This window comes from Strix uralensis, chromosome 3, assembly GCF_047716275.1.
Source record: "Strix uralensis isolate ZFMK-TIS-50842 chromosome 3, bStrUra1, whole genome shotgun sequence".
In the NCBI taxonomy this organism is placed as follows: Eukaryota; Metazoa; Chordata; class Aves; order Strigiformes; family Strigidae; genus Strix; species Strix uralensis.
The window spans coordinates 130,786,230-130,802,285 of NC_133974.1; the positions used below are offsets into that span (position 1 = coordinate 130,786,230).

The 16,056-nt window shown below is 39.6% G+C and overlaps 1 protein-coding gene across 22 annotated transcripts in view; it reads right to left on the reverse strand.

Annotated features, from left to right (window-relative positions):
* PLCB4 (phospholipase C beta 4) overlaps positions 1–16,056 on the reverse strand; it is a 216,932-nt gene that overhangs the window by 83,820 nt on the left and 117,056 nt on the right. For 20 of the 22 annotated variants that reach the window (XR_012628365.1, XR_012628366.1, XM_074864405.1 and 17 more), the window contains 4 exons: positions 12,305–12,405; positions 8,149–8,229; positions 7,788–7,847; positions 6,330–6,473 (listed from right to left, as the gene is read on the reverse strand). Coding sequence is in view for 20 of the 22 variants with exons in the window: in XM_074864405.1 (XP_074720506.1) it covers positions 6,330–6,473; positions 7,788–7,847; positions 8,149–8,229; positions 12,305–12,388 (369 nt within the window). In the remaining 2 variants the exon portion in view is untranslated. Of the gene's footprint in view, positions 1–6,329; positions 6,474–6,937; positions 7,033–7,787; positions 7,848–8,148; positions 8,230–12,304; positions 12,406–15,471; positions 15,533–16,056 lie in introns of those variants that run through there. The other 2 variants (XM_074864412.1, XM_074864420.1) reach the window with 2 other exon arrangements.

Sequence of the window (16,056 nt, forward strand, 5' to 3'; positions counted from 1 at the left end):
TCACTTTCAAGACACTGTGATCCAGTGCACAGATATTCACAAAATACCCAAAGCCTGGATACTCTGACAAATGTCAAGCTGGCAGTATATTGTTTTCCTGACAACAAACCAATCCTAGATTTAATGTACACTTGTCTGATGACCTTGTGGGAGGGATGAAAGAAGAGCTCAGATTTTTCTCACCTAACATGCTACAAAGAATATGGCAACAGCCTCGCTTGTATGCTATGACAGCACTCCTTATTTTACAGACAAAGCTGAAAGACCTGTAAACCTATGTAAGGGAACAGGGATAAAGATCCTCAATTATCTTCTTTCGTGATCAGCATTTCCAAGTCACTACCTCTCCAAAGAAGGGAAATCCTATAAGAAGATGAAATTCTGAAATGAGGTAGATAGGAAACACTTCACTTGGGTCATACAGAAAGCAGATTTACACAATGTTTTGTTAGAAATACAAGATACGTGTGATTCTTACTGGTGCTAGCGCTAAATATTTTCTGATTTTCAAAATATAGCTCAGCACCTTTATTCTGTCAACGTGACTCCTAAATGGCTCTCTATATACCAAGAATTATTCCAGACTCGTATAAAAAAGGAATCTGGGCCCTGCTATCTAATCCTAGAGAAACAACAACCGTGAAAAGAAACAAAACCAGACAAGTACACCTTAAACACAGACCCTTAGGCTGACACAAGAGGCCAAAATCTAAGTACACTACAGGCTGGAATAAGCAGACTGTGCTGTTTTTCTCTTACAAGATCCAACATTGTCAAATATCTCTATAAGGAGAAGGTGCAAGAAAAACTTATTGAAGAAGCACTCTCTCAGCTTTGGCTGTAGTACTCAAATGTTTCTGAGGCACTTAGTGACCTTGCGTTAGCTGGGGCTCATCCATGAAACACAGGCAGCACTGGCAGGGTGCACAGATAAGTTTGACCTCTCAGCTCTCTTTTAGCCATCAACCTTTCATTAAGGAGGGTTAAAAAGGACAAACATTATGACAGGCTAAAAATCACTGTAACCCCCAGCTCATGAAATTCTAGACAAGGTCATCCGTGGCTTATTTATGGATGAGGTCAGTATCATCCAGACCTCTTGAGATTTTACCTTTGCTTTTACAGCGCCGTCTCTCCTCAGTTGCACTCTACTTAATTCAAGCATGGGGAAAGCTGGGGAGGCAAGGAGGCACTGCCCTCTGATTTTGGTATTCAGTGCCTGTGACTGGCTGTCAGAGGCAAGGGCTGGCTAGCTTGAAGGGTGAGGAAACCCCCAGAGCCTAGAAGCATGTTTCCCAAGGCTTCCCAAGAGAGCCGTGGCATGGCAGGATTGGATTGCCCAGCACTCTGCCCTCCTTCAACACTGCTGGGAACAGCAGATGTCCCTCTTCCCCAGCGCAGATGGCTCACAAAGTCCTTTTTGTTCTATAAAAATTACCATACCTCTAACGTTAAGACAGCAAAAGCAAGGAGACCAGACTAGTGATGGTGGAAAACCTATCCCCTGCCTGTCCAACTGCAGCACAGACTTGCAGGATACTGCTGTGAAAATTCTGTTACAAAGATAAAAGGGACTCTTCCGACTTTCAAGTATTTCATCAGGAAAGATGAGGCTCACACAAACACTCTGCATTAGGAGTTGCCTGATGTGTTCAGACTGCTACCACCCTTCAACTAAGCTTTCCACCCCAGGATGACTTTTTCAGCACTGGAGGGGTCTACTCTGAAAGCGGCTGGAAAACTCCCTTTGGCTGCTTTTGTGTACAAACTAAGACAAACATAGAGGGGCTTTGCACAGTGAAATTCGTCTCCTGGCTAAGGAGAACCAGGACTGAAGTTTTCAATTTACTGATAATTCTGCAGTAGCGTAGCCAAGAAAGAACATGAAAAAGCAGAAAGCAAGCAGCTTGAAAGCACAGACACTTAACTGCAGGCTGGCTAGGATATGAAGATTTCTCTAGAGAACATGGTGTTACATACTTGGCACAGGGCTACCTGAACATGTAAAGCAGCAGTCATATATTTAAGACAGTCACAGTTTAGAAATGTTTATCACATAGGCTATGAAACATAAGCCATATACTAACAGAATGGGACACAGAGAACAGCAGTGAACTTCGAGTTCTGTTCAAGCATGTTCCACAGGTTTCTTGGAAAGTTTTGCTTTGAAACATCAAAACAAACCAAAGCTATTGGAAAACAGAACTTTTGCGTAATGTGACTGTAGCGTATTTTCGCGGGACTCTTCTGCTACCTTCTAGTTGCCCTCCTTTGGGCAACTACTTAATAGCTTGCTTCATGGAGGAAAAAAAAAAAAGAAAAATCAGGGTCAGAACTGAAACTGAGCTTTTTTCTAAGTCAAAAAGAGCCACGTATTAGAAACAGAAACAAAAAGTATCAGTCTGAAGTGCTTCATCTTACCAAAAACATGGTGGTCCATGTAAACATTTTAAACAAATAAATTTAAAAATGAAAAATACCATTCCAACTGAAAAGCTGAGAAGGTTAAGAATGTCAAAATTAAGTGCTTTCGACCGCAGGCACCTTCAACGCCATAATCTTATGAGCTGTATGACAAAGCTTGCATTTTACCTTCATGTTGTTTGTCAGCACATGAGTAATAAAGCATTTCAGCATGTGCTATTCGTTCTGGTGCCTCACAGGTTAGCCATCAATGTGTGATTCACTGTCTCGGTGAGTAACACACCTGTAGAAAATATCTACTTTCTATCAAAACCAGCTATGCTAGTGTAAGAGGTTACTCCACTCTCCTTCCCACCCTGTCTCCCCTGTGGCTGCTCCCATTCCTACCTGCTGCCAGAGCAATGGTGTGCATCAGCACTTCCCAGAGCCACGTTATCTTAAACACTGGTATGAGCTTTGCTCCTACATCAGTGACATGAGCTTAATGCTATGGCTCTTCCTTGAAGTGACACATCAAGTCCTCTGCCAGCAGGGCAGTGGGGACAGCACTTTCTGGCAGAAGGGCAAAAAGTCTCAGCTGGAGAGATGGTCCTTCCCAACAACACTGCTGGATCTGGGAAAGAACAACTGTTAGGACAAATTTACCTCTGATATGCAGTAATATTAAAGAATGTAAAAAGAGCTGACTTAACTTAGGTTAATCTTTTAAATTAAACTCCTTAATGCATTGCCAAAGCGGATGAGCAAAGACGACAAGAAATCCAGATTTTGGGCTGCTGAACCACAACAGCTTTATTGGATTTACGCCAACTTTGGATAGGAACCTACATGCCACGTGCTAAGGCCTCACATCAGCACTACATCACTTCTGCACTAAGGAAATTCACCCCCAAACACTCACCGGCCTTTTCAAATGTCCTAGATTGAGGAAAGCAGATTATCAGATTACTAGGTCACAGAAAGTCCATCTGGGAAGTAAAAAAAAAGAAAAATACACAGATACGCTCACACCTCTAATGTCTGTGTGTGTGTTTTAGTTTTAGCTCACAGTAATTTATATAACCTGATTTAATCAGGATTCCAAACATTAGGTTTTAAATTCCACCTTTTACAGTCACTCTCTACTGCCACAGTGGAGTTGCTTTAGAAGTGGACCACGACAGCTGCTTGCAATCAGAGACAGAGTACACCCTATTTTGTGGTTGTTTTAAGAGTGGAAAAGAAAACCAATTTCTCAGCTGAAAACACCAATAAAATTTAAGTAGATAGAATGTAAATACCAGAGTTGGAGCTTGGAGACAAGTGGGGAGATAATAAACATACTCTTGTTGTTGGAATAGCTATACTTGGAGCTCAGCGATGACTTTGCCAGACCTGCTGAGCACATTGCCACAAGAGGCAGAGGAGTGAGGGGCTGCCCCAGTGCAGAGACGATGACAGATCACAGCCTGTGAGGAGCCCTGCCTGGAGGGGAGGGTTCACCACTGCTCACAGTGGGCAGCAGCTCTGTGCATGCCTCATTGCCACAGCTGGGGTACCCCTAAGGGACTGCCCCCACACTCGGCCCCCTGCCTGTCCTGTGGGGCCTGGCAGAATCTGCTTCCCACTGATACCACTCCTTACATGGGTAGCCTCAAGAAGCCAGGAACTTGCATTAATTTTTTTCTTTGTCATGGTTACTCAGTTCCATTACAACTCAGCCTTCAGTGAGTAACCATTACTTCTTTTCCAATTGTAAATTGTTATCGACAGAAGCAGAGTACCTTTTTGCCCTCTTTCTGGGCAGAAAGGTTCTGGGCTTTTGTATTTGGACTTGCCACTAAACTCCCTTGTTTTAAAGTATCCCAATCGGGTGCCAACAAATACTGACCTGGGTTTATCTGAGGAAGGGACAAAAGATCTACAGCAAGTAACATTCATCTTCCTCAGAGCAATGGGGGGAAACAGCAGAAACCACTACAGATGCATCCCTTACACATATCTGGGCTGCTTAAGCTACAGTCATTGCCCTTTTTTTCTCTCCAAACTTGCCTCTGTCATTTCACAAGCGGGGCTTACTTTTGAACATGGATTAAATCAAGGCCTATTTTAAACTGCAGTTAGCAGCTGCATAGCCACTTCATGCCACACAAAGCCTCACTTCTGCTAGAGAAGATTTACTATGTTGCAGAAAAAAAGATGTCTTCTCATGAACAAAACAGGAAGAATTAAGCAGGAACACCTCCATGAGCAGATAGCTCCTAGAAAATTTTATTTTAGCACACAAGTATAGCAGCAAGTTGATGTACTTACCATCTATGAAAGGCCAAATTACTTCCCATATGCGCATATCCCCAGTGGAGGCAACTTCGAAAACACTACACTGGTTTTGGTTTGATCTACTTTACCCTCTCCCTTGTGCCTCAAATGTATCAAATCAGGTGGATCACCACTGTTGACAAGTTCTGGATATATATTTTGGTGGAAAAACTCCCAAACGCAGGACTCTCGCATTTATGGCCCTCTCAGAGCCCACCCACGAGCTGGCTGCAGCATGACACACCGTTTCAGGTATGCATCCTGGTGGTTAATGAAGCAGTAGATCTTTTAGACAGTATAATTAGCTCACCTGTTGGGACAGTCTATGTAATCATCCAACATACTCCTCACAAACCAATTAGTCTAATACAATTTATTGAGGTTTAACGTGGCTAAGAAACTTAACTCCAACTTTCTGTTTTCAGAATAAATCAGAGACACTGTTGGGTTAAGTACAAAAGTGAATGCTGCCAGCACATCCTTTTCTTTGCTTCTTAAATGTTTTCAAAACATAACTGTGGCATGATATTTCCCTGAAAGACTGATGAAAACACACACAGTAAAATCAATTTAATGTACCCATGTAAGTTAGACAAGTATTTCTCCTATCATGAAGTTTACTCAGTACTGCCAGTGTTTAATGAGGTATGGATCCAAAGCAATGAAAAATCAACCAGGTCTGCCAAGGGGTTTAGTGATGCTGTATTCAGCAAACAGATACTCAGTTTTAAAGGAGGGGGTTTAGCAGGTGTGTGTTACTGATCGCTATTCAATGTTTATCTCACAGGTAAAACAGATTATACTACACTGTAAGTACACACAATCAGAAAAGAAAAGCAAAAGAATAGGTACTTTTAAAATCCCTTGAACTTAAGCTAGTAGTGTACTATCAGTACTCTGGATCAAGTTTCTCAGAGCAGGTTATAGCGGATAGATCAAGTACCAGGCTTTGGTGGAGCCAAAGAACTTGCATTGTGAACTGCAATCTTAAACTCTCAGGAAAGATGACGTATAAAAAAGCACCATTGTTTTCTTAAGACTGTTCCGTGTCAACGGGAAACAGAAAAGAACCCGAGTACACTGGAATCCCCTTAACTGTAGAGAATTTTCTTTCCTGCTTTTGTTTTTTCAAATAATATGAACCACACAACACAATTAGGTTATTGCTGACAAAAATTTTGGAGGGCTGAGCTCTACGCACCAGGAAAATGAAAGTATTTGCACCTTCCTTCAGTATCCCTGTGTGTTACAGATCCACTACATAATTGTCACATAGTCTGCCATACCAGCCCCACAGAGACACTAAACAGCTGAGGGAATGCTGTCTCCTATATTTAATGGTCTCAGTGTCTACTTCTGATAAATCGCTGTGCATGCAGAGGCTGACAAAGTCACTATTTCCTTTCACCACGGCACGCAGACACGTTACAGAATGCTCCAAATGGAAGTTTGCTGTCCTTTTGCAGGGTGTGGCAGCAGACATTAGAACAGGTATTTCGGACAGACAAGCAGGCTGACTTACTCAGGAAAAACAACCAAGTACTGCTAAGGAGCTCTTTTTTTTTTTTTTTTTATTAACTCCCACACACTGTTTAATTGTGAAATACCTTGGCTATTTCTGTGTTTTCCGCTACCATGAAAGTGAAGCTGATGTTCACCAGATCTGTGCCACTGCAAACGCATACTATCCGACCTTCCAACTCATTTTCTGATTTTCCAACAGCCTCAAGTGCAGTTAGTATTTTGGGATCCTGTTAAACAGAATAAATAACTTGTTACATTCGCAATACTTTTGTTATGATAAAGATGCATTTCCAACTCCATATACATTAACAACTTTAAATCTTTGTCAATCATCTTAAATGAGTACTTTCACTTAGAATTACTGTGTGTAAACCTGGAAAACAATATATTCTAACAATTAGGAACATGATCGTGAGAACTCAGAAGTAAATGAGGTATTTTAAATATATTTTAGAGAGTTAAATTAGAAATTACTTGTATTTTCATCACAAAAAAGAAAAATTAGTCACTCCAAGGACTGGAAATAGGGAAACAGTACTAATCTCTAAGTAAATTATTCCAATCTAGTTAAGTGTATAGTTATTGGGAGTTATGATCTGTGTGACATTTTGGCTGCTTCTTAATGACACGTTGTACAAGCTGGTATCTCTGCTGAGGGCTATAGATTTAATGGGCATAAAGAGCAAATTACCTATGTAAAGACAGGTGAAGTCTGAAGCATATTGGTATGGCTGTCAGCACATGAAGCATGGGGTTGTCTGCACCACCACTTCTCATGCCCCTTCTCTATGGGGGAAAGATTTTAGTCTATGGATTCCCAAGAGAACTACTAAGAGATAGTTATCTACAGTTAACACAGAAACACTTAACACATGAAAGTGGAAATGCAGAGGCGTTAACAGATATCTGGCTTCACAACAAATCTTCTAAACTAAAGGCCTGGAGGAGGGAGGCCCACAATTCACTTCAGAAAATTCTATGTATTCCTTCTGAAGAACACCACTGAAAATATTTCCAAAGTTTTGGGTTTCTCCAGAACTCGTAAGCTTCTGTTGATATTCTTCAAAATGGCAGACAGTGACCAGCTGCCCCCTCTGACCACCTAACTGTACAAAGAGGGATGCAAACAAAACCTTCTACCTTTTATGTCAATGGAGCAAGAAGATACAACAAATCTTAAACAGATGGGAACAAATTTTGGAATATGAAACATTTTCTTCCAAATCCCTAAAAGAAGTATCACAATACACTGTTACAAAATAATTAAAAACTCCTGATACATGCTCCTAATGTCTCTTCTTCAGCTTTCACCACATCCTGAAAGCTGAGCACTGTACTACATCAGCAAGACCAGATGATGGAACATTCCCACTGTAATCACACCAAATTACTTAACTTTAAACCTTAAAATTTTTGACTGTGATTGCAAAATAAAAGCTGTGTTGCTGATATTTTTTAAAGAAATGACCTGCATCCTGTATTTCACCTTCAGTTTAAATATTCTTTGTTCAAATGAAGAGTATAAACTAACTATAGAGTACCTTTGGTACAGCTCCAAAACGAACACTGTTGATCAGGGAGCACTCTAATACCTGTCCTTCCTGAAATGGCAAAAAAAAGGTACAAGTTCAAAGGTCTGTTGACACATGGCTCCATTAGCAATTGCAGGAAAAAGAAACAATGAAGCTTATTTGCAAACACTGTTAATTAACACTAAACAGTGTATTTCCCTTTTATATCAGTTAATTCCCTATTAAATACTTCACTTCTGTCAATTCTAAAAGAATAAAGGCTAGTTTTGTAACTAAACTAACACAATATTTTAGATTTTTAAAAACTAGTCAGAATATAAACCAAGTGCAATAATATCTAATATATAGCCCTGATATGACTGTAATATACCTTTCCTTCACTTTTCCAGCTCAGAAAAAAGCCGAATTCATCCACTTGGAAGAGACAGTTGCTTTCAAAGACAAAAGATTCCTACAGAAAAGAAAATACAGACCATTATTTTAGTCAGTTTGACAAATGTCATAATTTATTGTTCAAAAATAAAAGATTGTTTCATTTCTCCCCAAATATCTTCCTGGAGAATTTGCTATTCCCAAAGCAATCAGAAATGAGGGAGGCAGGCTTTTAAAAAAATGATCATTTTTAATGATTTGTCTTTTTGCTGCCATTTGAGACATTGGGATGCACTTAATTAACATTTTCCTAGTCCTTTGCAGCTATGAAGATTTGTTTTGTTTAATAAAAGCAGCGATCCTTACCTAATCAAAACCCTTAATGAAACAGAACTTTAAAAAAATTACTGAAAATTAAATGCTTCAAACTATGTAAAGATTAAAAATATGTAACTTGCCAATACCACCTTCAGGATCAAATGACCACATTTCATTTTAACATTCAGAATTTAGGAAGCACTCTTCTGATAAATTGTGACAGTATGCATGCCACGAGCGTTTTGTAGTCATTGTATCTGGCAAGTAGAGTTTGAAGGATATTGATTTGTATAGAAATCAAGAAAGAATGGCATACCAAAGAGACTAGACAAGGCAAAAAATCAGATTAGCTGAATTAAAAAAGAAATTTCCTCTGCACACCTCCAGCCTCAATTAACACATCATAAATTAAGCTACAAACGCAGGATAACACTGTGCAGAATCAATCACATTTTAAAGAAAAAAAAAAAGCATCCAGGACTTCCTGACTTCCTTAATTGAAAACCAGCAAGCATGTGTGCAGGCTACAGCACTGCTTACTGTTTCAGAGATCAGTGCTTTGTTCTGTGTTAAAGGCTGAGGTGCCTTTCTGAAACGGCACGTCCTCTCCTGTGCATACAGCAAGGGCAGCAAGCACAAAACTCTGTTTTCAGAGTCTTCCACAAAGGACAATTCAAATTTAGGTAACAAAACCGGGTAAAAACTCCAATGCCCTCAATCCCTGGAGCATGCTTTTGAGTCAGCAAGTCTACCCAGGACAGCTTGTTCTCAGTGGGTTGCTCTGGGCAGCCCCCCAGCCTGACCCACGACGCAGGACATCAGCGGGCAGCCACAAGTGCCTTTTTGGCCTCTGCCATGGAACAAGGGCATCGAGTGAGCTAAGGAATGGTCACATTCCGGTCAGGTCTTACCCTGACTTGACACAGGGCGTGAAGGCAAACAAATTTCTGGATCCATGGCTGGGTAATGACCTTGAGCCCTCCTAGCTGGGCACAGCCAAAGGGATACACTGTGTTTGGGATAACTGCTCCTTTTCCCTGGACACATTATTGAATGGTGTCTACCACTTCTGGACAACATTTTAGGTTCTCAAATGAGATTTACAGGTTTAAAGACTGACACACTGAAGTTTTCCATCCAAGTAGCAAACAACTATGTTAGTTTTACAGGCAGGGGAGCTGAGATAGAAAGTATAAAGTTGCTGCAGCTCAGTCTGAGCCAACACCACTATGCATGAGTTTCCAGCATGCACTGCTCTGCCCATCTTTCTTCACCATAACTTCTATTTTCCTCCCTTCACCCTAGCACTCGTCCCTCATGAAATCTACTTGTTGGCGGACACCTCAGATTTACTAGTTTTACAGCCCTTGGAGTCTTGCTTCATATAAAAATGCAGCTAGCTACCAATCAAAATGAGTGTGTCTCTTGTGTTTCCCAGAAAGACTACTCCCACAATAAAAGGCAGGCATTTTTTTTTGTCGTTTACTGTGTCCCCATCTATCAAAAAGCTCGATGTACCAAAAATGTTGTTTGCACAAAGGTGTCTATGTAAACTGTACTCATGTTGATGATCCACCCCAGCCTTGACTCCATTCATCAAATTATTTTTTCTGCAATTTGTTGTCTTGTATGGCAAAAAAAGCACCTAGCATCAGACCACGTAGATGCAACATGACCAGAAAGATTCCTAATTATGTCTGATTTTTATTTCCCATATTCTGCTGAGAGAACCCTGTTCTAGATTCAGACTTTTCAGCAGTCAAACATGATAATGCTTGGCTCAAAAATATATTTCCATAATTTTGTAATCCTTCTGGTTAAGGGACTCATCTATCAGCAAAGGATGCACCAAGACACTGCTCCACATGACAATGACTCAGATTCTTCTAGACACTCAATGAAACTTGGGCACACAGAAGACCTCTCACGCTGAACTAGAGCCGTTCAGTCAACTCAGGCCCTGTACTAGGATTCCTGAGCCCTGGTTCTGCACTGGCCTGCTGTATCACCTTAGTTCACTTATCACTTCTCTTTTCCCCAGCATGACCTTTTCTGTTAGGGTGGGAAATTAAGCACAGAATTTCCATGAAAATTAGAAGCCCAGATCTGAAACATTTTTCTTGAAAATTGCAAAGCCTATAGTATAGGGATTGGATCTTGCTATGTTTGCATGGCATTTCTAAAACAAGGGTCTCTCTCTTGGGTAAGCTATCTAGTTACTACCACAACACAAATAAATAATAGCCTATGTATATCATAAATCTGATAATATCAGCCACACTATCAAGTGCTCACTGTTTGCAGGCTACAGTTCTTAACTTCTGAGGCACTGGGTTTTTTTACAGCCCTTGATGATTCCTGTTTAAATTTGCATATAAAAATATACAGTTAGTTACCTAAAAAGCCTTTTCATGTTTCCAGAAGAGTCTCCTTCAAGTAAACAAACCAGGCTTCCAACTGTACCATGGTAAACCTTGAGTAAACTGTAGCAAAACTTGCAGCAAGCAATGAAGTAGAGAATATCACATGGATGGACAAACAACATTTTGCTCCACAGGTGGCAAGCAGGACCCCCTTTCTACAAGGTTTTGGAAGGCAGTAAATTCAGCTGCAAGGAGCAAGACTTCTGGTGCTACCATCTCACCCCACGTCTGCCCAGCATTAACTAGTCTTGCACAGGTCCCTGCAGGATATATTGACCTACAGCGCAAAGGCGTTACTCCCTATCACTACATCAAGGACCCAGGTGCCTCACCGAGTATTCCTGATCTCACATCAAAATTTGAGCACTTAATCTCTTTTCTGTATCTGCCCATTCTTTGTTTCTCATCTAAGGTGCAAGAGAACAACCATGGGTCATACACCCTCACTTGGATCCTCACAGGCTGAGTTTCTGGAGCAATATTTGCCGAAGAAAAATAAAGCTTTTATGAACCTCCTTTCTAAGGAATTCAATGTTCACTAGTATCTTCTCAGTTTATCTGTCCCTGAAACTGGAAATACACGGTAAAACAACTATCCCTATCTTGGCAGGCCTCATGATAAAAAATACCTTTTAGTTACATTTCAAAAGATAAGAGGAAAATACTAATATCCCCGAAGGCACTTACTGAGATACCTTCAACTTTTAGAGATTTCCTGTCCAAACAAGATTAAAAATAGTTGCTGATAAAATTATTCTCACAGGCATATCAATGCTGAGTATAAGGTAAACGTCTCAGTTCATTTTATTTCGTCTCTCTGTGTAAAATGTCCTGTTTTGCATTTCTTTAATAAATTTGGATTAAAGCACAACTGAAAGCGGGATCATAGTAATCATATTTCGGATATGTTCAGAGTACAGGTTGATCTTCTAAAGTAGATAAAACCACTCCAGATCTCAAATGATGCATTTGAATCAGCATATAAATGCTTTGCGTTCTCTTACTTTCCTTGTGGGATGCAGGTCCTCAATTTCTATATTAAAAAAAGACATATCCTCCCCTCCATTTGATAGATGTACGAAAAATGAAAGGATTCCCTTTGTTCAGTCACGTGCTTTATGAATAATCTGCAAAGATGAGAGCTTTATGCACAATACAGATGGTTTGATCCAAATCTCCCCTTCACTTCCTCAGGGCTTATTTCAAATCAGAGGGATTAAATATATTTTAAAGTTATTTCTTTTAAAAGCAAAAATCTGTACAGCAATAAAGTGTGTTGATATTTCCTCCACCCACACATTTCTAGAGTTATGTGAAAGTTTATTTGTGTACAACGAAAGCAAAACATGAAATACTCTGTAACATGTACATATTTAGAAGAGAATAGCAAATGAAATGCAACTGGCCTCTTACCTCTTCATATCTATCAAACACAGCTCCATCTTGCATAAAAGAGGGAACTGGCTTCTGCCAGTTAAATTCATAAGGTTTTGCCATGATTATAGAAGAAAAACCTGAAATGGAATGAAAAAGCAGAGTTCAATTACTGTCTTTTAAAAGAAGCATTTCAAAGTCTAAAGCGGGAAAAAAAAAGTGACTTTTAGCTTTTCCTTTCACACAGAAGTCTTAAAAAGTCACAGTGCATTTCCAAATCAAGAGTTTTCCTCATAAAAGAGTTTTTGTTTCATAACTTTAAAATGAACGATACTTGTAAAATGTGTGTCTGAACTTAATTATTTGAAAAAAAACACTTGCACTGTAACATTGTTTTAGCTTAAAGATCTGCTACATCACTTCTGGAGTATAATGAGGCTGGGATTAACGCAGCCCTAGGTGACACAGAATACCACAACCTGTAATATACGCGAGTGCTTCCTTTTGTACAGGAAAATGTCAGATCCTACATAAACAGATTTTTTTTTTTTTAACATTCTAAATTGTGTACTACATAGGCAAAGCACATTTTTCCTTTGTGTTTTGTATTTCAAAATCCATTTATATTAAATCAAGTCCTGGGTATTTTCAGTAGTACTTTATACACAACTCAAGATATGGATAATATATAGGTCAAAATTCATAGGGAGTTTAGGGATATAGGGCATTAAATAAAAATAGCTAGTAGTATTGTGCATTTCTGCAAGTGTAGGAACATGAACAAAACTGTTAATTTAGAATATAATACGGAAGTCATAACATATGGACCTTACAGTAAAGACTACCAAATTATTCAGTATCCTTTCCAACACCTTGATGCCTTCTAGGTTACACTGCTTTACACCAGAAAATCACCTAACTACCCACTCTGAAATAGTGAAGTTCATTTTAGCTGAAGTTCATTTTAGCATCTGCATTGTTCCTGCTTACTAATGTCATCTAGGACACGCAGTATCTTGGTTATTCCTTTATACACTGGACCAGAAAGTCTTGCCCGAGAGGGAACACACCTGGCAGTAGCAAGATAAGACTGGCTCACAGATGTCAGCAAGTCATTCTGTGAATCGGTATCTTGAGGATGAACACAGCACACGGTCACGACAGTCTGAGCTCAGACACTACTGCCTGCAGGTGAACACCGCTTTGCCCTGTTCTTGTCTGCTTGTCCTCACCCCCCTCTGACAACTGACAACGTGCATCTACTACTGACTGTCTCTAGCAGCACGGTACAGGGCTAAGCGTAACCAGTACAGCTCTTACTCCGTTACAGTGCAGGTACCCAGCCCAAGCAAAGTTCGTCTAGGTGAGACAAATCAAAAGCATACATAAAATGCAAGGGAGAGCAGGACAGTGTGTAATCTATGCTATGCAAACCATCTTTGTAGCGTTCCTGTATGCCAAAACTGCACAGCAGACTAAAATATGACCAGTTAGCTAACAATACTTCTTCCACAATGTTCTTAGACAGAAAACTCTATTTTGACTAAACTTTAAGCCCAGAATAGATGTAACTGTTTAAGAAAAAATTAAGAATGTTGTAGCATCCTCCTTCGCTCTTGTTTTCATTCATATCAAAAATGTTATTACAAGAAAAAGAACAAGAAAAAAAGAACTCAGAGGATACTGTTAAAAGACTCTGTCCAACATCAGCTTTAAGAACAATTACTTTTGATAGTTTGCTACTGAAAAAAATATTCTTACTACTGAAAAAATGCAAAATACATTATGATGCTTCTCATCTCTATCTCCTGCCTTTTTTTGGTCATTGATACAGAAATATTAAAAATACGTATCATGTTTCCAAAGCCTTAGGAATAAGATAAACAAATTCCTTCTCCATAACTATGAAAAAAATACAATTTGTCCTTTTTATATATCACCGTTAAGTCTCCACTTTTGTTGAAAATGGGATGAAAACTCAAAATAACATATCTGTTCTCTCCAATTAAAAAAAAAAAAAAAGAGGCTAAACAATATTTAAGACTACTTATCTGTACTTTTTTTTTCCCCGATTAAGAGATGCTTTGAACAAAATAGAGGACAAGGAACTAGGGCCAAGAAGTGATCAGCTACATTTAGTATCTTAGCGAAAGCCCACTTTTCTTTTTGCCAGACCTGTGCTTTTTTCTGTAAAAGAGTAATAATACCTTCCTCATGAGGACCACGAGATATTTTGAGATCCTTTCAGGGAATGTGTCAAATTATTGAATTTTTATTGTTTTTCAAAAATACACTTATAATTTTAGGGTCTCTTCCAGTTTTGATCAGCACAGAGCTGCTTTTTGCTCATTCCACAGAGGAAGCTGCATAATAAGACAGCCATCCCATTGCAGTAGCAGGATGGCATCTTGTTCTATACAGCTCTCAGACTTCAAACAGTAGCTCAGTATAATCACAACACCTTGAAAACTTAGTGCTTGTTCTTAGAGCAAAGCTACATTTAGAGAAAGTTTCAGAAAGCTGTTTTCTGACTTCACAGGTTTTATTAATGGCAAAGTTGAAACCAGAACCAACAAACCCCCCCCACTATACAACAAATCCTTAAAGGGCTTGGAAAAATAGCTCTCAGATCTAAAGGAAACTTAAAACATACACACCTGAAGTGATAAACACTCCATTTTTATGGCATATTGACCATTCCCTTATCTGTTTAAATGACTGTTACTGTCAGAATGTTCCCAAGAAGAAAAGTTACTTCAAATTCATGCAGCAATACATGCTGCCAGCATGTGAAGTCCTTGTGGGAAAAGCAGATGCATTCTGTGCTAAACATAAGAAACGTGATGACACTTCTAAGACTGTGAAGAGTACTCTTCCACAGGCCCTAGCCTATATAAATGGCCTTTAACCTTTTTTACTGACACTGAATCCCAGACAGACCCAGATTTTAAAACCTATAAGCTCTGCAACTGCTCTGAACTGCGTAAGACAGGTCATAACATTCCATCCAGCATTTGGCACTCTGAATCCTGGACGTAAAAGAGTGCTTGAACAGACACTTATCTTTCAGAAAGACTAATTACCTTAGCACTACAAACATGCACTTTGTTACCAATGTGAACTTTGAGTTCATCATCTAATCACAGAAATACAGCTCCGTAAAAATCCGTCCCTTACAGATATCTTCTCCTTGTCTGGGTACTCACACAGTATGATGAAGTTGTCTCGTTACTTCATTGCTGATAAATTAAATAGATCGAGCTCTTCAGGTTCTGCTGCAATGCACATTTTTCAAATCTGGGAGTCAGTAGGAGCCCTCTCCACTTTTCCAGCTGCCTTTCTGAAGTGAGGGGTCTGAACCAGGACACAGTAGCCCAGCCCAGCCCTCTGCCATACAAACGAGAATTACAGTCTTTCTTCTTATTTGCATAACCTTGCATTTAGCTGCAAGAAAACACGCTTGATTGCTCATAATTTATCAAGCAATCAAGTTGTCTCGGGGACTCAAGCTCATTGTTATTTACCATCTTTCCAATCTCTTCTCTAGCTCTGCTCTCTCGCAGGTCAATACAGTTTACAGATGAACTGAGACAGATGAAGTGTGAGGGAAAGACGGCTTGAGTACATGTAGCAAGGAGTCAGATGAATTGTAACAAACAAGATTTTTAAGCCATATGCTTTGGCAGCTGTGCAGAAGGTGAAGAAAATTCTCTCTGCCTTTAGAAAAAGCTCTTTTCAGTCCCTCACATTTCTTACACTCCTCTCAAAAACCCATTCTTCCATAACCCTGT